The 22,791-nt window shown below is 46.4% G+C and overlaps 1 protein-coding gene across 7 annotated transcripts in view; it reads left to right on the top strand.

Moving 5' to 3' along the window:
• Window positions 1–22,791, top strand: part of AFAP1 (actin filament associated protein 1) — a 141,477-nt gene that overhangs the window by 37,938 nt on the left and 80,748 nt on the right. For 5 of the 7 annotated variants that reach the window (XM_041752318.1, XM_041752317.1, XM_041752321.1 and 2 more), the window contains 3 exons: window positions 15,637–15,824; window positions 20,860–20,988; window positions 22,410–22,507. In XM_041752318.1, coding sequence (XP_041608252.1) covers window positions 20,862–20,988; window positions 22,410–22,507 — 225 coding nt within the window. In that variant the 5' untranslated portion in view covers window positions 15,637–15,824; window positions 20,860–20,861. The remainder of the gene's footprint in view (window positions 1–15,636; window positions 15,825–20,859; window positions 20,989–22,409; window positions 22,508–22,791) is intronic. The other 2 variants (XM_041752320.1, XM_041752319.1) reach the window with 1 other exon arrangement.

The raw sequence follows: 22,791 nt of genomic DNA, 5'->3' as shown, positions 1-22,791 counted from the left end.
TGATAGTGGCAGCCATGTATGTAAGTCAGATGTTCTCCTGGCAGGGCCATTGGAGGTGTTTGCTATGGCTTGGACTGGAGGGAGCTGGGTGCATTTGAGTCTGTTGAAACCACGAGTAAGTGAAACACAGCCAGGTGCTTTGGGCCAAATTGTTTATGAATCACTGTTCCACCTCCTAGTCAGACTCTTCAATGATGTTCCCCTCCTGTGCGTACGAGAACACCACGCACACTCACACCCCCTCCCACCCACCCACACCTTCACAAACACGCGTTTCCTTGTCAAGGCCCCATGTCCTGGGTGGCCAATACCAGTCACATCCCTATTTACCAGTGCTTCCAGCACTTTCCCAGCCCATTGCCCCTTCTGTTTTACCCCCCAATTACCTGTGGTCCTCATCAGCCTGCTTTCCCCAGCTCCTGGTGTGGGAGGCTCCTGGGGCAGGGAGCCACCCTCACAATTACCGAGGTCCTCCACAGCTTGTTTTATTAGGCCCCAGGGATGGGAGGGAGGCTGAGGCTTCCTGGCCGTGTGTGCTATGATCATGATAGGATCTTCTCTGGCAGGGGCACCTTTCAGTGTGCTTAGTGGTGAAGAATGCTTTCACTTCTGCTCTCCTTAGTAAGGGATGGTTTGGGAGCCTAGCCTCGCTTCCCATGAGAAAGGCATGATTTGCATATCATCTCATTTTACATTACTGAGTCTTGACAGACAAGCTGTTCTTGAGCTCTTGGTTCACTCGGCCAAGGTTTATTGAGCAGGGTATGTATCTGTGCCACAGCGGCTGCTCTGCTGGCCCCTGGGGACTAGTCCCACAGAGAGCCATCCCCCAGGATTGCCTGGGACAGACAGAGTGCAGAACTAGCAGAGTTTTGAAAGTGCTGTGAACAAAGTGCCCTCAAGGTGCAGGACAGGGCTCCTATACCCTCTCCCCCAGCAGCTCATTCTCGAAGGACTTGCTGTGGGTACGTACTCATTATTTGTATATCCCCATTGCCCCGCATGCTAAGACAAAAGATGGACAAGGGCTCTTTACCATTTCGTGGAAACTAGATGGGCTGAAGGAGGGGTTCCCATGGCTGGGGGGAGGTGAGTGGAGACAGGATAGACTCACAGGGGGAGGGGGTGGGTTTTGTTTCTTAGCTCTCATTTGAAATATCTTAGACTCAGGGAAATGTCACAAAAATAGTACAAAGAACTGTCTGCCTTCACTGGATTCCTTAAACATTTTTCATCATTTGTACTTCCAGTCTCCCTCACTCCTTCCCTCTGTGCATGTGTGTATATTTTTATTAATCAATTCATTTATTACCAAGTTGGAGTGGAGGCTGGATTGCCAGGGTGAGGTGAAGGAGTGGCAGAGGAGAGATGGGTTGGGAGCTCTCACAGTGCTCTGGGCTGGAGAACACAGTGGTTGGGCCTGGTTGGAAATGACAAGAGAGGTGAGAAGTGGTTAGTCTACTGTATTTCGAAAGGAGACCCTCTAGGATTTGCTGACAGGTTGGATGACAGGCTTCAGGGATTTTGGCCTGAGTACCTGGAAGACTAGCGATGCCATTATTGAAATGAGGAAGACCGGAAGGAATGGGTTTTGGCAGGGGGAATCCAAAGCTGGTTGTAAAGCTAAGACTAAGGTCCAAGCCCAGAGACCCTGGAGCATTGCGGGGTGGGGGGAGCAGAATGTGAGCAATTCATACAGATAGAATTAGCTGATTTTATTTGTAAGCAAAGAGGCCACAGAGGTGTAAGGTGTCTCTAGCTTGTTGGTATGAGACTGAGCCTGCTGGTGTTACATAGTCTCCACTGTTGGTGGGAGCAGCTGGCTTTCATCTGAAGGCACACAGAGCTCACCCCTGTGTCCTGTTTCTCATAATGTGCCATCTGTGTCCCCTGGCCTTTGCTTTCACAGTTCTTTGTCACCACCCCTGTCACTTGCCCCCAAGTGTCTCCCACATGTGACCGTATCTCTCCAGCATTCCTCAGGAAGGCTAGATTCAGCTCCGTCTCCCCATAGAGGGTAGGTGGAAGTGTGGACAGGGTCTCAACTGAAGATGGGAATTTAGGGGATATTATCATAGAAATAGTGGGTAGAGTCACAGAGTTGGAGGGAGTCACCCAGGGATGAGTGTAACTATGAGGAAAACAATCCCTAGGTCTGAGAAGATGGGTGGGAACAGCAGAGGAGGCCAGGCAATAAAAGGCAAGGAAGGATCTCCCGGGAGGCAAAAAGAGAAACTGTCCAGAGGGCGAGTGATGGGTACCCTATCAGTGAAGTGAGGGCAGATGTCACTGTGACTGCACAGGAGCCAGTCAAAGGAGGGGGCAACACGATGAGGGAGACTGAGAGTGGGAAGGAAGGGAGCTGGGGCATGTGTGGACCCCTCTTTGGAGGGAGCTGGTTGATTAAGTCAGGTTTGCTCTGGAGGGTTCCTCGTGATGGTATGAGAAGTACTTAGTTTATTTTGTAATCTCTGGCTCCTTATCTTAGGGAGCAGATTAACATCCTTTAGCTGGAAAACTAAATATGTATTAAAAATCTCTTAACTGTGGCTTATGCTGTATTTTGGACATTACGAGGGACATTTTCTTTTTGGAAATAGGGCCCTTTGGATCAACTCGGAAAAGAAGTACCTCTGAGAGGGATACACGCTCTTATACATAAATGATAAAGTCACAGAACAGTTTTCTGCTTTACTGAGGTGCAGATTATTGAACTGATAATTGCTAAAATGACTAACTAGCACTTCTATGAGGTACCTCCTGTAACTGAGAAGACCCTGTTCTGTCACGTGTGAGCCTTGTGTTTTTGAGGGAGTGAGTCACCCTTCCTGGGGGCTTGTTTTCTCCTCTCTGCAATGATCTCCTCCACAGATTACGTTGTTATTTAAACAATGCTAGTGACTTGTTTGGAAGAGGGGCTCTCAGTAGGTTTGCAGGACGGTGTCTCATGAAATATATAGGGGAGATGAGGTTTGGTTTCTCCAAACCAAGGGGTCCACTATGTGAGATGATGCTCTGTTCCCGACAAGTTACGTATCATCTTCTTTAATCTTATAACTATTCTTTAAAGCAGAGATTGTACTTGACAAAATGTTTTTTACAGGTAATTATATGATGATGATGATGGTAACAGTCATAGTTATTGAGGATTTATCCTGTGCTAAGCTCTTCACACAAGGACATTTAAAAAGAAACCTGTTGAGGCTCTGTCATTGTCCTCTTATGGAGAGAGGAGTAGTGATGTGGCTGTGTACTTGAGGCCACAGTGAGGAAGTACAGGGGCAGAATTTCATTCCAGTTGCTTCAATTCCAGAGTCTGTATGAGTACAAGTCGTCACAGTCTTTGGGAACCCGAATCTTGCCTGTTCTGTGAGCTTCTCAGGCTCCAAACCTTGAGAAACTAATGGGAGACCAACTGTCCTCTTTAATTGGCTTCCACTGATACACGAACATATGTTCCCCAGCCCTCGGTGCCCACCAGCCCTCCCTGTCCACATGGGCACAGTGAGGGCCCCATCTGCCAGGGGGGCAAGGACAGAGGGGCCTTTCCACCTGCCTTCCCTGGAGACAAGCCCATCAGCCCCACGCTCCCCCTGCAGTCTGAGCCCCAGTCCTGTGTCTGCTGTCTGCAGCCCCAGAGGCACTTCCTGTTCTGCTCTCAGGAGGAACTAGATGGAAGTAGAGCCTGGCGCCTTGTCACTTCACCATGACCAGATCAGAGGAACCAAGCTCACCTGAGGCCTAACGTCACGTTCTCTGCTGGTGGGCCTTTCCCCTGCAGAGCTCAGTGCCGAGTCAGATTGACATGCAGAGCGGAAGCAGGTGTGAAGGTGGGTGACTCAGACGTGCATCATGCTCACTTTGTGTTCCTGTAAGGCCAGCTCTGTAGCAGGAAGATGGTGAGCCTCGGGAGTGGATTTGGCCTCCCATTTCTAACTGCATTTCAGCTCTTAGCAGACTTGCTCTCTAGGTCTTGAGCCTGTCCCAACTGCCTCTGTTGGCATTGTATGCTGGGTTTCGTCCTTCAGGCCTGCTTTTCTAGACTTTGTTTCCTTGGACCCCTCCAGAGCAGAGGTGAGCAAACCTATGATGGGGCAAAGACTTTATAAAGGCTTTAGGCTTCTGTCCCAACCATTCTACTCTGCTGCTGTAGCATGAAGGCTGCTGTGGCCAGCCAGTGAGTGGGCATGGTGAGTGCCAACCAAACCGTCTTTACAGACATAGGCTTCAGGTCAGATTGGGCCCATGGCTGTTGTTTGCTCCCCACTGAAATGGATGAGGCTGCAGATTGAAGCCTGCTACCAAGACCTTCTAGCCCTGGTTGAACCTGGCCATTTGGAGAACACTAGCCAGATAGTTGCCAAGCATTTCTTTGGGGGCATTGTTGCTTATCCAGCTGTCTTCTCTCCTGACATCCTCCTTGGAAGTTTGGATCCAGCTTGCACTGAAGGTCCCTGGGGCCCCCCGATGTTGTGGGCTGCACAGTCGAGGTTGTGGGTGGGAGGGGGCTTCACGGCAGCAGGATGGTCACTATTTCTTCAAGGAGCCCTGTTGTCAGTTAGCCAGTCCACTTGATCTGTCAGATTCTGTGGGTCAGGGCCTGGCTTGACTCCGTGGCCCAGGGACAAGCAGCATCACATACCCTGGAAGCTTGTTAGGAATGCAGATAGTCAGACCCTCGTACTTGCTGTTTCAGAATCTGCATTTTAATAAGACCCCTACCCCCTAGTAGTATGCCCATGGAAGTTTGAGAAGCCATGATTTGGGGTGTTCCAGTCCGGAGGACAGAGAGGAAGCTTTTGGAAAATGCTTTTATTGCCAGCTGTTTAATATTAAAGTGTAATTACAGAGCTTGATTGCTGTGAAGGCAGCTGTGTCTTGACAGGCATAGTATAGAGTCATCACTGGATGCTGTCTCCTGACAGAAAGGGATTGTCCGGCTCACTCATATGGACTGGTTTCAAGAGTTCTAGACTAGCTAAAAAATCCGAGGCAGAAGTCTCTGCCTCCTCGGAGTGTGATGGGGCACACTGCCTTGTTCTCTTGTGCCTCAGTGTCTCCTGTATCATACGAGAGGCAGAGGACAGCCAGTATTTAAAGCCTTCACTGGACTCCGTTTGATCTTTCTTGGACCATGTGCCTTGGTCCTGTCCTCTTGCCCCTGCCGTCTCAAGGAGGATGCTTTCAGCTCCCATGGTCACATGTGAACCCCCCCTCCCCCCCGCTTTTGACTGAGGGCTGGGGTTTGCGCACAGCTGGCTGGCTGGGCTGCGGAGGCGATCTGAAATGCGTTTTCTTTGTGGAGCTTCAGAACCAACGCAAAGCTCAAACGTCGGGAGGGCCACTTCCAAGTTTGTCGGAGGTGAGCAAGCTTCGCCCACTGGGCAAGTCTGACGTCCTGGGCACTGTCCTCAGTGTCCTGGGGCCCTGCCCCCCTCCATCCGCCTGACCCAAAGCCCCCGTCTCGGATGATTTAGTTAGATTAGGCCCCTTAATTCATATAAAGTAGTGGTGGCAGAGCTGCCTATGCTGTAGCTAGAAGTGTGAGAGGTGGCGTTTAATAGAAAACATCTATTGTCTCAGTTACTGGAAATGTGGTATCGTACAGCGGGGAGTGAATCCTAAGTGCCTAGGGCCCCCCTTTCCTTCTGTCCTCCTCCCCCTTCTTGGGGAGTGTCCAGGTCTGTGAGCAGCTTTCCCACTCTGGAATCTCTTGCTGTTTCCTCCCCCGCAGAGCCTGTTGTCCCAGCAGTGAGTGTGGACATGTGCAGAGCCCCAGCTCTCCCACCCAGCAGCTGGGGTCCACTGTGCAGGCTGCAGGCTCATCTCTTATTCTCAGTTGAGAGGCCACTTTTTTAAAGTGATGCTCCTCCACTCAGAGATGGTGCCAAGGCGTCTCTCATGCTGTGAATTAGCACCGTCCTGGAGCGTGTTTGACGTGGGGTCATGCCAGAGAAAGCACCTTCTGGGCACCCACACTTGCCTGTTAGTTCTTTTCTGTGGCCTTGGTCTGAAGGACCCTGTTCCTCCCTGAGCTTCAGGGTCTGCATTAGTGAAACCCTAGTATTAGATAATACATTTCTAGATGGCCTCGACTTGGGAAGCCTCCCCAATGAAGTGAGAACTCAGTGAGCAGGGAGACAGAGCCCACACCTCCCTGCCTGCACCTAGGGCTGGGTGAGGAGACAGCAGTCTGCAAGGGAGGTGTGTGGGGGGTTGGTAGCCAGCCCCCTGAACCTGGCCTGGCCTTGCCCTCCCTACCTCCCTGGCAGGGCCCTGGGACTGGGACCACATGTGGTCTCTCCATGCTTGGTGGAGACAGGGGATCAGCTAGCCCTGTGGTGCCTTTTACAGAGCCTTGACCTAGCCCACTGGAGGGCTTTGTGCTTCAGCAGACTCTTGTCCCCCTGGGGAGAAAGCAGAGCTGGTTAGGGTGCAGTCTGCCCCTGTCCTCCACAGCCATGTGGGCTCTGAGTCCTTCGTGACTGGCAGGCTCAGCAGTAGCCCGTGGTGGTTTGAATGAGACCCCATTTACAAGTTCAGTCTGCCTTTCTCTCCCTTTTTGTTTGTTTTTATTCCTTCCTTGATTAGAAGAAGAAGCTCATCATGAATAAAGATGCAGTGCAGCTTTATGGTAATGAGGAGCACTCATTCCCTGCAGCTTTCTAATTCTCTGTGCCTTGATTTAGAAACCCTGCTCTCTTCCATATAAAAACAGAATTAGCCCTAGATGTGCCAAGCCAGTCCAGTGCTCTTATCCTCTGTCTGTTGTTGAGTGGCAAAATCTTTTCTTAAAATCCCATTTACCTAGATTTCCTCTAAATTGCACTCGTCTGGCATTATCAGATACAACATACAGTGTCTCTTGTTTAATTTGACTTTGCCTTGACTATGTAGGGTTTTCTCTCTGACCTTGACTGCCCCTAATGTGGTCAGTCTGGGCCCTCAGAGGCCAAGTCCTGCGCCCCCAGAGGCCGAGTCCTGTGAACCCAACAGGATATGTTCATTCCTACTCAGACCAGGTCAAACATCTAGCTGATTCCTGTCAATGTACATGGGCTTTGCTGTTTCTGGAATTTCATAAAAATGGGATCATACAGTGCACCTTTTTGTGCTTCTTTTACAAGTTACACGTGTGGGTGGGGCTTTTTTCCTAAGGTTTTTTTTTTTTTTTTTTTTTTTTGAGAGAGAGTGCAGAGCGAGTGCAAGTGGGTGAGTGAGACAGAGAGCATGAGCAGAGGGAGGGGCAGAGGCAGAAGCAGAAGCAGACTCCCCCGCCCCCAACCCTCCAGCTGAGCAGGGAGCCCAACTCAGGGCTCAATCCCAGGACCTGGGATCATGACCTGAGCCAAAGGCAGACACTTCACCGACTGAGACCCCAGGTGCCCCAGATGGTTTGTTTCTTTTTATTGCGATGAAATATTCCATTTTGTGAGTACATCATAGTATATATCCCTGTATTTGCTAATGGTCATTTAGGTTGTGTGCAGTTTTTGGCTGTTACAAGTGAAGCTGTCAACGTGTTTGTGCAGACACACGCAGTAATTTCTTGGTAATACCTGAAAGTGCCATGACTGGACCACATACTTAAATGTACATTTCACTTTGCAAGAAACTGTCAGACTGTTCTCTGAGGTGGCTGGTGCCACTGAGGCTCCCCCCAGGAAGGTAGGAGGGCACCACTTGCTTGTGGTGTTATCAGCCTTTATCTCTGGTTCGTTGTACTGTAGGTGGAGGCGTATCTCATCATGATTTCTATTTGACCCTGATGACTAATGATATCAGCATGACTGTATGTGCTTCTTGACCATTTGTGTCTTTTCCTGTGTGCAAAACATCTGACTCCTTTGCTTGTTTTTTTTTGTTGTTGTTGTTGTTGTTGTCGTCGTTGGGTCATTTGTGAGTTCTCAGTATTCACTGTATTGGTAAGTGCTTTGTCAGACATATGTATCGCAAATATTTTCCTAGTGATTTCTTTCAAAAAGCCCAATTTATTCATTTTTAAATTTTGTGTTAGTACTTTGTGCTATCCTAAGAAATCTTAGGCTACTCCAAAGTCATAAATAATTGCTCCCACATTTTCTTCTAGATGCAGGTCTCTGATCCATTTGAATTCATTTTTATATATGGTATGATGCAGGGGGTGAATTTCACTTTTCCCCATACCCAATTGCTCAGCACCCTTTGTTCCAGACTATTCTTTCCCCATTGAGGTGCCTTGGCACCTTTGTCAAAACTCAGTCGACCATTGTGTGGGGGGTTTATTTCTGGATTCTGGTCTGTTTCACTATTCATCCTAATGCCAGTACCACATGGGATTGGTTGTTGTGGCCTTGTAGTAAGTCTTGAAGTGAGGTGAGGTTTCCCATCATTGCCTTTTCTCTCCCCATGCATCTATTCTTGTTTGTTTCGTTTTCATTTATTTTAGAATCAGCCTTTTTTTTTTTTCCTTTTGCACAAAACACTGCTGGGATCTTGATTGGGATTGTGTTGAGTCTCTAAAATAATTTGGAGGGGGGGCGATTACTGTATTAACAGTATGGAATCTTCCAATCTGTGAATATGGTATCTCTCCTTTTATTTGGGTCTTCATTACATTTTTTCAGCAACATTTCTTTTTTATTTATTTATTTAAAAAAAACTTTTCAGCAACATTTCATAGGTGTCAGTGTCTAGGCCTTCATATATCTTGTTAAACTTAGTAGGTATTTCATGTATTTTAATGCCACTTACAAATGGGGCTAGTTTTTCTTTTCTTTCACTTTTCAATTGTTCCTTGCTGGTAAGAAGCTGATTATTTTATAGAAAAATTGGTAGGAGAGTCCAGACCGGGCATCCGCTCTTCCCTTAGTTGGTCTGGGAAGGGTTTGCAGAGAGAGGTGGCACTTGGTTTTATACACAGAGGTTGGTAGAGAAGTTGAGCGCTAGGGTAGACCTATTTCAGGACACACGAGCCAAGCTAGAGGCAGGAACACAGGAGTATTCTGAAAAGAATGAGTAGTAGCTGGATTGGGTGGCATAGAAACACAGAGAGGCGAGGTGTGGAAGGTGGTGCATCTTAAGGACGCTGGGGCTATACTCACAGGGTTTGCTGCTGGACACAGCTATACTCCACTCAGGGGGCGCCTGGGAGCTTTATGAGCAGAGGACATGGAGCCATTCTTATTCATTCATTCGTTCATTTATAAATTATATGATATACTTGAAACTAATATATTATTTAATATTACACATATAGCATATATTGTACCCCAATAAATTAAAACATTGCAATAAAATTTACCACTTTAATCATTTTTAAATGTAGAATTCAGTGGCATTAAGCAGATTCACACTTTGTGCATCACTAGCCTCCATGTCCAGAGCCTTCCCAGTCTATGGATCTGACTGCCCTAAAAACCTTGTCTAAGTGGAATTCTACAATATTTGTCCTTTAGTCCCTGGTTCATAGTCCCTGGCTATGGATCTGACCACCCTAAAGACCTCGTCTAAATGGAATTCTACAATATTTGTCCTTTAGTTCCTGGCGGCTCATTTCACTTAGCATAGTATCATCCACATTACAGTATGTATCAGGATTTTAATCCTTTTCAAGGCTGAATAATATACTGTCATATGAGTGGACCACACTTTATCTGTTCATCCATTGATGGACACCTGGGTGGCTTCCACTTTCTAACCATTGTGAATACAGAACCATTCTTTATCCCCCCACCCCCTTTTCCAACATTTCAAATTCCAGTTTTATAGAACCAGTCTTAAGGGTAGAGAACCTCAGAATGAAGTAGGGATTTGGAGCTAGAAAATTTGAAATAAAATTGTTGGCTAGATGCTTATTCATAGAGTCCATCCCCTTTTCTGGCTGTTTTTATTTACTTGCATTCTGTTTGCTTGTGTATCTACCTTGAATGTAAGAGATCATGCTCATTTTACCTATTATTGTATACCCCATGCTTAGGTACCCAAGTATCTGTGCACTGAGGTTGTTTTTAGCAAATATTTAAAATCTAAGACAGTGAACAGAGCGCAGATTTGCATTTCCTTTTCCATCCTCCTATGGCTGCCCAGCATGTCTTTTCCTGTGGCAGCCTCACAACACCAGTTTCTCCTGAATGCTACTGTCAGAATCACCTTTGCAGAAACGAGATCCATGAATGCCATGTTCTCTGAAAACCTTCTGCAACTCTCCCTTTCACAAATGAATGTTTATCTGCTATTTGAGATCACAAACCATTGGAAGTGGGGCTTGCTTTTTAATTTTGACTATTGCATCTTGAACACAGTTGGTGTTTTACAACTTAGTCCTGAATTGAACTGGCGTAAATGGAATAGAAACACTATGCTCTCAATATCATACTGAAGACATTGTTAGCAACCGGCTTGATTTGTATCCATGATCTCTCCTACCAGCTTAGGCATGAAGCTTCAGGAGCCAGAAAGTCAGGTCACCCATATTATTATGATTATAAAAGACATCGCCGGATCTAGGTTTTGTTCTGCTTTTGCTTTCTACAAAATAATAGAAGGCTGTTTTCTTTAGGGCTTGGTTTTCTATCCATGCATTAATCTGACATTTTTGAATCATGATGATTTTCAGAAGGAAGATGTTCTGCGAATTTTTACATTCATTCCTCTGGGGGCTTTTTGTTGGCTCTCTATAATCCAGAAAGGAAGATTCTCAGGACTTAGAATATGCATATATATGCATACTCTTGTAGAAATGCAAGCTTTCCTTTGGGATATTGATAAATCTTTCAAAGATCTAGTCTGTGCTGGAAGTAGCTGTGACTGTCATAGGTTCAGACCCTGGAGAGTGACAAGTAGAAACTTTATTTATTTTAACTTGTCAGAGTCAAATTAAACTAACCTTAATGGAATGCCCCTAAAGTTCCAGGCTTTTATTTACAGCCTTCTTTGGATCTCCAGCCGTCTTGCGAGGCACATAACTGTTATTATCTCTGCGGTGTAGACAGGGCATGGGGAGTCAAAGAAGTTTGGTGGCTTGTGCTCAGAGCCCTCCATCCGGTCATCCAAATCATGGTCATCGGAGTTCTGAGGAATTTTAGATGTGGTCTAGCTGAGGGAAACTTTCCAACCAGACAGCGTCTACAGCTATGCTGCTTTTCCTGAGATTTCTCAGTCCAACCTCGCGGCAGCCCGTTCAGATGATCTGCAGGGGCCTGTGGAAATATTTGCAAGAGTCTGCATGAAGAGCCCTAACTGTAACCCTATAAGGGAAAATATGCAAGCGCCGTGCTTGACCGTCAGCCCCTTTCCCAGTGCCACACAAGTTCTGTCTGTCCTGAGCGCACCCCAGATGTCCTCCTCAGCGTCTCTGCTGACAGAGAAGGGCCCCGGCCAGACAGCCATCAACCTGGCCGAGACGGTAGTGACCTTATTAGAACCGTTCTTCTGCCACTTTTGATGTGTGTGTTCTAAGAATATCACAGAAGACACAGTTGCTATGAGAGGACAGTCTGGGGTATTTTGCTCTGCTACTTTCTCTTCCAAACAAATCTCAGGAATGTTGCCTGTTAGACGTAGAAACAAAAGAGAGAATGCATTCAGCAAATACTGTGCGTGCAGGTTGAGTCCTGGCTCCCGAACCTGGCGCAGTGCTGGACGCCCTAGGCACAGAGCAGAGGCAGGGGTCCCGACCCCCGACTGTCCGCTGCCTGCTGGGGTGCACGGCCACACTTACCATAATGCCAGCACAACCCAAGGGCTGTGATGGAGGCAGGCCTGCCTGGTGGTGATGCAGCTGCCTCCCGGGGTGGGCAGGCAAGAGGCAGCCAAGAAGGAGAGGTGTGGTGGTGGGTGTGTGTCGGGGTGAGCCAGGCGCGCAGGGCAGCAGTGCGTGCCACAGTCCATGGGCTATAGCAAGCCTGATGCGTGTGCGAAGGCATGCCATCAGTGTGAAGCACAGTGTGGCCTGTGAGTCTGGAAAAATAAGCAGGGGCTAGTTAAGATTCTGATACATGTGGTTTAGAAACTGCTTCCCCACTGGAGCCTCAAATCCAGCACAGTGATCCTGAGGGAGGGAGAGCAGGGGGCTCTGATGGGGCCAGCTCCCCAGCTGTGTAGCACCCAGCCTCTGGAGACAGCTGCAAGAGATGTGTGCAGGCCAGGCGGCAGGTGTGCCCCTCCCATGAGGCCCCAGTGCACTTCCTGTGTGAACCCCGTGTGGGTGGGGGGCCCCGTGAGCTGCACAGTGCAGCCCACCCTGGCCAGTGTTCTCCTGTTAAGTCTGATTTTGAGTCCTCATGAGAAAATCTTTTACCACACCGAGGTTATAAAATAATTCACCTTCTATTTCTTGGAGGACTTGAATGGTTTCATTTTTTTCTTTTTTAAAAAATATTTTGATTCCCAAATATCTTTGGAGTTTTTTCTGGCATATGGTGGAAGTGTTTATTTAAAATTACCTTTTTTCTTTCCCCAAATGGCCACCATGTCTTTAAAAAGACCTTAGGAGGTCTTTTACCCATAGGGTTGAACACACTGCCTTTAGCAGATGCCATATATCCAAATGTGTACGGGCCTATTTGTTGACTTTCTATTCTGCAGTTGATCCAACTGGGAATTTATGTGACAGTATCACACCTTTTAAAAAAAGATTTTATTTATTTATTTTAGAAAGAAAGAGAGAGAACATACACAGCTGGAGGAGGGGCAGGGAGAGAGAATCCCAAGCAGACTCTGCTGAATGCGGAGCCCAATGTGGGGTTGGATCCAACACCCTGAGATCATGACCTTATCCGAAATCTAGAGTTGGACACTTAACCAGCTGAGCCACCTAAGCGCCCCTTACCCATTTTTCATGATACAAACTTTATATTACATTCTGATAAAGAATAGGGCCAGTCCCTCTTCATTGTTCTTAAATATCCTTGCATGCTCACTGGTATATTAAATTTATCTGTGAATGTAGAGAGAATTAACATCTTTATGATGTTAAGTTGTCCTCTCTATAGGCAAGGGATACTTTCTGTTTGTTCAGATTTGCTTCTTGTCTTTAGAAATGTTTTAGGTTTTCCACATGGAAGTTTTGCACATTTCTTTTAAAATTTAAGTGTTTTACCTTTCTAAATTGTGTTTAAATGAGATCTTCTCTTTCATTCTATCTCCTAATATTTATTGTTTGGTATAAAATTAATATATGAAAAGCAATAGCTTCTACATATTCTACTACTTTATTCAAGTTTTAAAAATTATTTGTAGTCATTTTATCACTGATTATCTTGAGTTTTCTATGTATAATTTCACATCAGCTGCAAACAGAGACCATTTTATTTTTTCTTTCCCATTCTTAAGTTACTAATTGCCTGCTCATTTCTGGTTGCATAGGCTAACACTTCCAATGTAGTGAAGGTGGTAGAGCAAATGGGCCTCCCTGACTTGTCTCTGACCTTACCCAGAATGCCTGAATCCTTTCTCACTGACTAGGATGCTGTTGCTGTGTTTGTTTCTTTCCTAGTGTCTTGGTCCTTTCAGGTTGCTGTAATGAAATACCATAGACTGGGTGGCTTGTAAAGAATAGAAATGTATTTCTCCTAGTTCTGGAGGCTGGATATCTGAGATCAGGGTTCTAGCATGGACGATTCTGGTGAAGGCCTTCTTCTGGGTCATAGACTGCCTACTTTTCATCCTCACAGGTGGAAGGGGCAAGAGCATTAATCCCCTTTGTGAAGACTCCACCCTCATGACTTCATCACCTCCCAAAGGTCCCTCTTCCTGATGCCATCTGTTGGGCATTATGTTTCAACATAGGAACTTGTGGGGCGGAGGGGGACACAGACATTCAGCCTATAGTAGTTAGTACCTGTATTTTATCAAGCTAAGAAAGTATATATCAATTCTCATTTATTGACTTTGAAAAAAAAAGGAATGAATATTGAAGTTTGTTGAAGACTTTTTCATGATCTGTGGAGACAATCATCTTATGAGATCTATTAATATGATGAATTATATTAGTAGATTTTCTAATGTTAGACATCCTTGTATTCCTGGGATGAACCTCCTTTGGTCATGGGGTGCTATTAATGTGTTGATTTCTGTTTGCAAATATTTTATTTAGGATTTTTGCATTGATATTTATAAATAATATTAGTCTTTGGTTTTCTTTTTTTGTGCTGTCTCTATCAGGTTTAGGGATCACTTTTGTACCTACTTCTAAAAAAGAAAGTATTTGAACATTTTCTGTATCTACCTACTGGAACAATTTGTGTAGTAAGGTTTGGTGTTTAAGTTTTGGCAGAATTCCCCCGTAAAACCATCTGGGCCTGGGGTTTTTATTTGTGAGGCTAATTCTTTGACAACTTTCTCTACTTCTGTGGAAAATTTGTCTGCATATACTTTTTATTTTCTTTTTAAAAAATATTTTATTCATTCATGAGAGAGACAGAGAGAGAGAGGCAGAGACATAGGCAGAGGGAGAAGGAGGCTCCCTGTGGGGAGCCCGATGTGGGAGTTGATCCTGGATCCTAGGATCAACCACTGAGCCATCCAGGTGTCCCTACATACACTTTTTAAAACAATTTGGTAAATTATATTCTTTTTAGTGAAATTATGTATTTCACCTGGTTTCAAATGTATTTGCACAGAATTGTACAGAATAGTGTTTCACGACTTTTCTTAAGGGAGGATAGATATTTAAGGATGCCAGGGTTGCGAAGTTAAGTGTGTGGGCAATGCTCACTTACTGTACAGTGAAATTTTAGGAAGATAAGCATATGCTAATCATAATGTTAATAGCTACGATTTGTTAAATACTTGGCTCTGTATGTAGAGCAGCTCACTTAATCCTCATTATATTATTGAGATGCATAATCAGCATCTCATTTTAAGGATGAAATAATTTGAGGGATTTACTCACCTACCCAAAGTCACTGGACTAGGAAGACTCAGAACTGGGATTTGGAGCCAATATGGATGGTGCAAAGGCTGGGCTCCTTCTAAAAAGCAGCGGATGAGGAGGGACCAAGTAGAGGCGTGGACAGAGAGATTCTGGGAAGTAGAGGTCAGGATGGATGGAATGACCACTCCACTCTAGAGGACTGGCAGCCTTTGGAGGGGCAGGGAGAAGAGTTGGCCAGGTGATCAGGGTGGGCTGGCTGGCAGCAAGAAGTGACTCTGGCTGCAGTGGGTTAAGAGCCCCAGAGGCTCACATGGTGAGAAGGGTACATGGGTGCTGGCTAGGGCTGGGTGATATGGCTGGGAGGGAGAGAGCCAGGGGCACTGGGGTATTAGGGTGAAGCAACTGAGATTATGTAAGGGAAGTTGCCCATGTCTAGTTTCTGTGCACCAGGTTAGGACTCAGAAGGGAAGAGCTGCACAGGAGGGGTCTCAGATGAATACATAGCACTGAAAAGATGCCCAGCTGCCCTCGTGGTAGTCTGGAGACAGTGACTGTGGCTGAGGATGCAAACAGCACTGGGCCACCTGCACGTCACTGAAGTCTGCAGACTGAAGAGAATGTGGACACGGCAACGAGTGTTTTCTGTCACCTGTGACACCTCGAGTGACGTGAATCTATGAACTGTTCCTTACCTTTTCTGACAAAACAGCAGGGAGTTATGGGTAGTGAACTGTGTCTTCCTAGGGCCAATGATAGCAGGCATTTCTTCTTGTTTGCAGGATTTGCTCTCAAAGAGTGATTTGGTTTCCTGAGAAACTGCAGGTGGACCCTGGGTGCTCTGTCCTTGCCCTTGGAGGAGGCGTGTGAGGAAGACTGTTCCGTGCAGACCAGGGCACTCCAGCCTTGCAGTCAGGCTACCTGGCTCTGGGTTTGGGCCTTTTTGCCAAATCCTGTGTGGCCTCAGCAGGTAGGTCACTTTCCTTCTCTGGCACCAGCTTCTTCCCATGTGAAGTAAAGGCACTGGACCCCACAGGCCCTTCTAACTCTCAGATTCTGTGATCTAGGCATTAAGGTGAATAACATTCCTTTAAAGTGGTTTCTCGGTCCCACAAACAATAGCCCGCTTCTTTTATGTTGTTGAAAATAAACTGCCAAACTTGAGTCAGAGGTTTACTCTAAAAAGTGGAGGGGTTGATTGCAGAGGAAGCATATTGCCAGACTGAATTATCTGTCTGCCATGCTGTCTAGTCTTTATTCATACTTTCCCTTTCACGTAGGACCGTGGAAGACACTGACCATATAGGAAGAGCAGTCACTTGATTCAGTGCAAAAATCCTTTTGCTAGGGAGAAGGGAATTCTGCTTTTCAGATGCATAGACTCTGTCCTGAAATACCTCCAGGTGATTTCCCTGTTGCCTTGGGAATCATAAATCCTGGAGCCAGATCTTTTGGGTGGTGTGGGCATTTGGGAAAAAATTTTTTTTCCTGGAAGTTAGTGATGCACACCTGTGTCCTGATCCCAGTCTATGTTAGGTGACCACCATTCTGCCCAGAGCAGGAGAGCAGGTGTGAAGGTTAGGGGCTCGAACAAAGTGGTTCTTGGGTGGATGTGTCCCTGCTTTGCTTCCTGACCTGGATCAGGTTCTTCACCTTTCTTCATTTCATCTCCACCATCTGTAATATTTCAAAGATAACATGATTGTGAGGATCGAGAAATAAAATGACTCTGAGAGTACTCTATATGGTAGAATAGAACTAGTTGTTATCCTGGAGGCAAAGCTCTTTGGCCTGTATTCCGCACGCACAAATGGGAGTGTGGAGCAGACCGTGCCCAGGGTGAGTCTCCAATTCTCTGAGTCTTCTTTTCTTCATCAGGTTGAGGGAGTTGGGTGAATTATCTACAGTTGTAAGATGCTGTTTTTTTAATATAAGAACCACTGGTAAAATAGCTACGTAAGGGAAAATTTGAGCAGTGACCTTATAGGATGTGATTGTGTAGAGAGCCTGTTCCATGTCATGGGAAAGAGGTTATTTGAGTATAAACACTGAGGAGCATAACCTCCTAAGAGGAATGAACGCCCTCATCCATCACGAGCGAAATGTACAGTGTGATGGTATAAAAAACAGAGGCGCGAAAACTAAGCAGACTTGCTTCTGACTCCCATCCGCCTCTTACTTTGAACAATGTGACCTTGGGCAAGAACATAACCTTTCTCAGTCTTAATTTGTCCATCTGTAGAATGGTGAAAATAAATGCTGTCTCAGGGGTAGCATTTGTGTGATGATCCCATCATAATGTGTATGAAGCACTTTGAGCGTATTACCTGGCACATGGTCAGCACTTGATGGCAGCTCTAAGTCTCTATGCGACATCTTTAAGGACAGATGATACTTTGTGGGGGAAGGGAGAATAGACAAATCTGTATCATAATGAGGACTTGGGCTGGGGTAGCAGAGGAGGTCAGGGGCACGTGTGAGTCTTTTGTGACCCTGGAGAAGCAGGAGGGAACAAGTGTTGGGCAGTGGAAAAGTGGGCTATCAGGAAGGTAAGCCCTGGGTGGCATGTGGAGAGAAGGACACTCAGGATACATCTCTGAAAACCTAAGCTGAATCCTTGGATGCTGGATTGCTTTGCCTGTCCTACAAGAGCTGGCTCAGAGCTGGAAAGAAAGAGTGGCAGTACCAAAGAGCACAGGACCAAATGTGGGCTCCTTCTGCTGTCTGGGCATTCTGCAGACTTGGGTCATATGGTGCCACCCCCTGCATAGGTATACATATTCCAGGTTCTGTTGGACACTACTTAGTCTTACAGGAAAGGCATGATCATATTAAGAATTTTAGACTGAAAATTGGATATGCGAAGTTCTTGTTCCTCCCTTGCCTTGGTGGCATGTTTGTTAGTTATGGGAAGTCGTGCCCCTTCCTTCAACATGCATTTGCTGAGTATGTGAGCATCAGAAGGAACCAATGATGTACAGGACACTGCCCCTGCACACCAGGATGGGCAGTCCAGTATGAGGTAGATGGCTTGGTATGTGATTATAATACTCTATAGGGCACCATGGAGGCTCTGGTGAAGTGAATCACCCTCCTAATTTTTTCTAGCATATGTGTTCTTAATCTCATTTGAGCATGTTATTGCTCTTAGAAAAATGTGGCATATCACCAGGCTGGGGTCATCTCAGAAAGCAGTCATGGAATGAATATCATGAAATAGTCAAAGCAGGGCCTTTGGAGTCAGATCTGCATTCAGATTCTCACTGCTGTGGTCTCACTATGTGTCTGTGAGCAGATTATTTCCTGGAGAGGCTTAGCCATGTGTTTGCCTAGTAGCCTTTAGCGACTCCTCTGAGCCTCTCTTTGTTTAGCTATAAACTGGGCATGATAACACCATCTAACCCATTGAGGTCTCTGGGAGCAAAGTGAACTCACACTTGTCCAGGGATGAGCAAGCACAGTGCAGGCACTTGAGGCTCCTGGGGGAGCATTTTCTCGAAGACAAGTGAAATGGACCTGTGCTTGCTTCTCATTCCCTGCAGATTGGTACGATGGAGTTTCTGCAGCATTCCCAGGGCAGGGGGTAGGGGAGGAATCCTGGGTAGGTGACTTTCATGTAGTGGGTCCTCAGAAAGTGTCAGTTCTTTACTTGTGAGTTGTGCCATCTCAGTACTTGTGAGCGTTCCATTAATACTATACCATGGGGCTGTATATCCCAAGACGAGCAAGCACCGAACCTGCTCTTATTCTCTTAACTGGCTGACCAGCTGTTTTGAGAAAAAAAGCAAAACAAAAACAGACCCACAGCTCACTAGATATCTGGGTAATTGGTATGGCTGCTGCAAGATAAATAAACTTCAGTATTTAAGGGAGCCCCTCCACTGTGGGGAGGAGCTATTTGGGGATAATGACTTAGAGCAGGCTAGGAGAAAACAGGTTGCTGTGGGCTTTGAGTGTTTGAAGGGATGGTTAAGGATATAATGTGGTGTGTTGAGTCTGTGAAGACCCTGAAAAAGAGTAACTTTTCTGACAATCACACTCTGATTTGGGGTGCTCTGCACCCTGTGGTGGAGAGAGCTGTCTGTGCTTTGCAGTCTTGGTTTGTGATTTCAGGTGAAAAGAAAACCATACAGGGCAGCTTAGTAAAAATCAATGAAACGAACATGTATTAGAAGGATGCAGGTATGCGGTGCGATTCAACTGCACAGGTGACAAAGGAGAGCCCAGGAAGGCTCGGGAAGCCCGTGAGTGTCTGTCTCTTCTCTCCTCACCTGGTCTCCGGCATCTGAGCATGTCTGCCTGTGCTTGTACATGTTAGGCAGGGCTCCTGTGTTTACAAGTCTTCAGCTCCAGAGATGCCAGCTTCTTCATGTCTTTGAGCATCTCCTGTATCAGGTCTGATAAAGATTGTTAGATTCTCATATCTTTCCTGCACTCATATTGTTGTGGAGCATTGTTTTGGAGGAAGCACATAAAATCTGGCTCACACAGATAACGTGGTCAGAGAAGCATACATCAGTGCCTCTTTCAGAAAACTCAAAATATTCTTCTTTGATACTATACCAAAAACTGGTGAGGGGTAGTTTCTTAAAGGTTCGTTGCAACGTGGAATCTGAAGCTGAATCACAGATCGCTTTGTCTACATTAGAATATCTCCGCTTCTTTTGTACATTAGATGGATCTTTGCCCATGTGTGATTTTGTGACATCGCTGGTCAGAGTTGTGTGGATCGCCTAAATGCTGACATATCATTGTATTCCAGATCAACAAAGCCCTTTGGTCACCGTCTGTCCCAGTCTGATTAGGAAAGTTGAGAAGCTTTTGTACTCATGGTAGTGGGGACAAGCATTTGAGATTCTCACTTCTACTTGGAGGCTCAAGTTTTATTGTTGGCTACCAATGCTGTCGTTTACTCTCGCGTGGCAGCAAGTTCGCTTTGTTCCCTGTTGGGAAGATGTTGGTCATATGCTCAGTCTGTGTCCTTGTCGTTTGTGTGTCACTTCTTTTTTGGTGTTGCACAAGGAAAGCAGCTTAGTGTGATTTATACCTCAAACGGTACACATTACACATTTGCTTTTCCTGACAGTTGTCCTTCAGATGGCAGGAGAGTGGCCACTTGCATGCTTCCCATCTCATCACACAGGATACCAAAAAGGTGCATTCTTCAGGGCTGAGATTTAATAAAAGCAATGATTAGTACCGCTCAATCAAAAACAGTTTTAAGTACAGTGACATTTTCATTTTTACTGCAAGTGTGTGGTAAGGAATGCAGTGACCGATATTTAGCCTGGTGTCCCTGCTTTGATTTGTGCTAAGAGGCTGGCAGTATAAGGCCCTTTGCCTTTGCAGCATTGACATAGAAAAAGGAGAATAATGCTTCAGTATTTTGAAAACAGTTGGGCCTCCTGCATGCCCTAAAAGGGTGTCAGGGTCCCTGAAATGTTCACACCATGATTTTTAAATTGCAGACACTAGCCTCATAGTTGGGTCTTGAGTCTGCCGTGATCCTAGAAGGAAAAGATATGGTCAGGAGTCCCCACCCAACTCCTCTTTGGCATCTGGCATCTTTGTCGTAACTGCACAAACATGCTCACAGTCTTCCTGGGGATGGATCCAGCCCTGCAAAGGCAGACTTGGGTGTTGAGTTTCTGAAACCACGTCCTGGTGGTTATTTGAAAACTATTTGGTGTTTTAAGCTCCCATCTCCTTCTCAACATTGAAATTTAATATCATGCAATTGACACCATGATGATGTCAGGCTTTTGGGTCATGACTCCATCTGTTGGCAGCATGGCTTTAGAGCTTCTCCTAGATGAAAATTACTGCCTCAGAGCAAAAGTGAAGGAGCAGAAGGCAGTGCATGAATTTTAGTTGACCTGGCTTCAGCAAACTTGCTCTTCACGCTGAAATACTGCATCCAATCAAGCTAAAATGAAATGCATTTATACTGTGGCGTTTGCACATCACTGGCTCTAACAGTGCCCTTCCCTCTCTTTTGTTGGCAGCAATGGAAGAGTTAATAGTTGAACTCCGTCTCTTTCTTGAACTCCTGGACCATGAATATCTAACATCAACTGTTAGAGAGAAAAAGGCAGTTATCACCGACATCCTGCTGAGGATACAGTCATCTAAAGGTGCGTCTGCCCTTTCTTCCCCCAGTCCCGTTTTGTCTCTAAAGCACCCTTAATCCACCACTTTTCTAAAACACTGTTCATTTGCTCATTAACGTCTTTATTCATCACACTGTCACTGGAGGCCTCCCGCTGTGCCAGGTGCTGGCAGTCTCCAGGCCTCGGAAGGCAGAGCCCTCAAGGAGCTGATGGAATAGTGAGTGACCGCACTCCACTTACTTCATCTCTGTCTGCTCCCTTCATCCTCCTCCCTGGAGGGATGTTGTGGGGGTCGGATGAGATGATGTGAAATGCCTCCACACAGTGCCTTGCTATGCAGTAAACGTGCAGTCCCTACAACCATCACCTTTTCCTGTTGCCATCATCAGTAGAGGTGGCCCTTCTCCCTGGCCTCACACCCTCTGCGTATTCCCTTCACTTGGTCCTTCCCCACTGCCTGTCTGGATGCACCACAGCATCCAGGCCTCCGACCTCAGGAGCTGCTATTGGCTTTCCCTGATGCCCTTTGCTCTTCCTCTGCCCGATGTGTGTTCCGACCCTCTCTCTCTGTCCCTGCTTCACTCTGCACATGCCTTCCAATGTGTTCCAACTCACTTCTCCTCCCCTGTGCTCCTTAATTAGCCCGAAGCCCATTTGCTGATTGCTTTTAGTGATAGAATTCCCTTGTGTGCCTTTTCTTTCTTTCCTTCTTTACCACTCCCAGTTCTCTGCCAGAGTTTTCCACTGTACTTCTTGCGGTCAGGGCGCTGTCTCTTCATAGCCCTTTACCTGCCTGTGCCTCATGCATGACCCAGGACAGGCAAATGCCGTTGAGCGGTTGTTCCTGCGGGTCTTTCCAGAGGGGTTCTGGCATGGAAATAGTCCTGCGCCCAGATTAAAGCTGGTTACTTCCTCTTTCCTGCCTTTGCGGGCACAGTGCTCATCACGTTTACCAAGTTACTTGTGTATAAACCTGACTTCCCAACTTGAACACGGGTGCACCTAGGGCCCAAGCTTAAGCCAGCCAGGACAAGCATGGCACCCGTGTCTCCCAGTATTTGACTGTAAGAGGGCATCTAATACAGACACACTGCTTCTCAGATCTGCGCCTGCCCCTTAGTCCCCGTGGGTAAGTACTGACCTGAGCGGAAGTTTAGGCAGAGCACCTTACCTTTGCGAGGCCATGTGGCATGGGAGGAATGTAGGGTTTAGTGCCAGCTCCATCATTTTCACCTGCTAATGTTTCTGTAGTTCTGTAACCTCTTTTTTTCTCTCTCAGCTGTAGGTTCTCCACCTGGAGAAGAATAACAGGATTGTTGTATAAGCTTAAAGAAAACAGATATTTGCAAAGCATTCAAGATGGGGCTGAGACAGTGGTGGCTGCTAATGGCACCATCCACACCCTCCTCATCATCCATTTCTGTGGTTTTGGTTGCTGCTTACAGGTTTCGAAGTGAAGGATCATGCTCAGAAGCAAGAGACCCCCAATAGCCTGCCGGCTCCTCCCCAGATGCCTTTGCCTGAGATCCCCCAGCCATGGCTGGTAAGTGCAGGGTCCTACACAGCAGAGCCACTGGGCCTCTGGGCCCCTTGGGGCTCTGGGCAGGTGATAATAGCCCAGATTTGGAGGAAGAGAGGCCTCACCTTGCTAGAGACTCTCCTGTGAGTGGGTTTTTAGGACTGCTGATAATTATCAAGTGGGAGGCTGTACATGTAGCTTCCCTTGGGAGGCTGGTGTCCCCTTGACAATTGCTGGAGCCACAGGGCAATGGGAATCTGTTCTTAAGTCAGGTTTGTTTGTTTGTTTGTTTGTTTGTTTCTTTCTTT

The sequence above is a fragment of the Vulpes lagopus genome, chromosome 4 (genome assembly GCF_018345385.1).
Source record: "Vulpes lagopus strain Blue_001 chromosome 4, ASM1834538v1, whole genome shotgun sequence".
NCBI classification, from domain to species: Eukaryota; Metazoa; Chordata; class Mammalia; order Carnivora; family Canidae; genus Vulpes; species Vulpes lagopus.
Note: the sequence above shows the minus strand (reverse complement) of the source record. Positions and strands in the feature narration are given on the sequence as shown.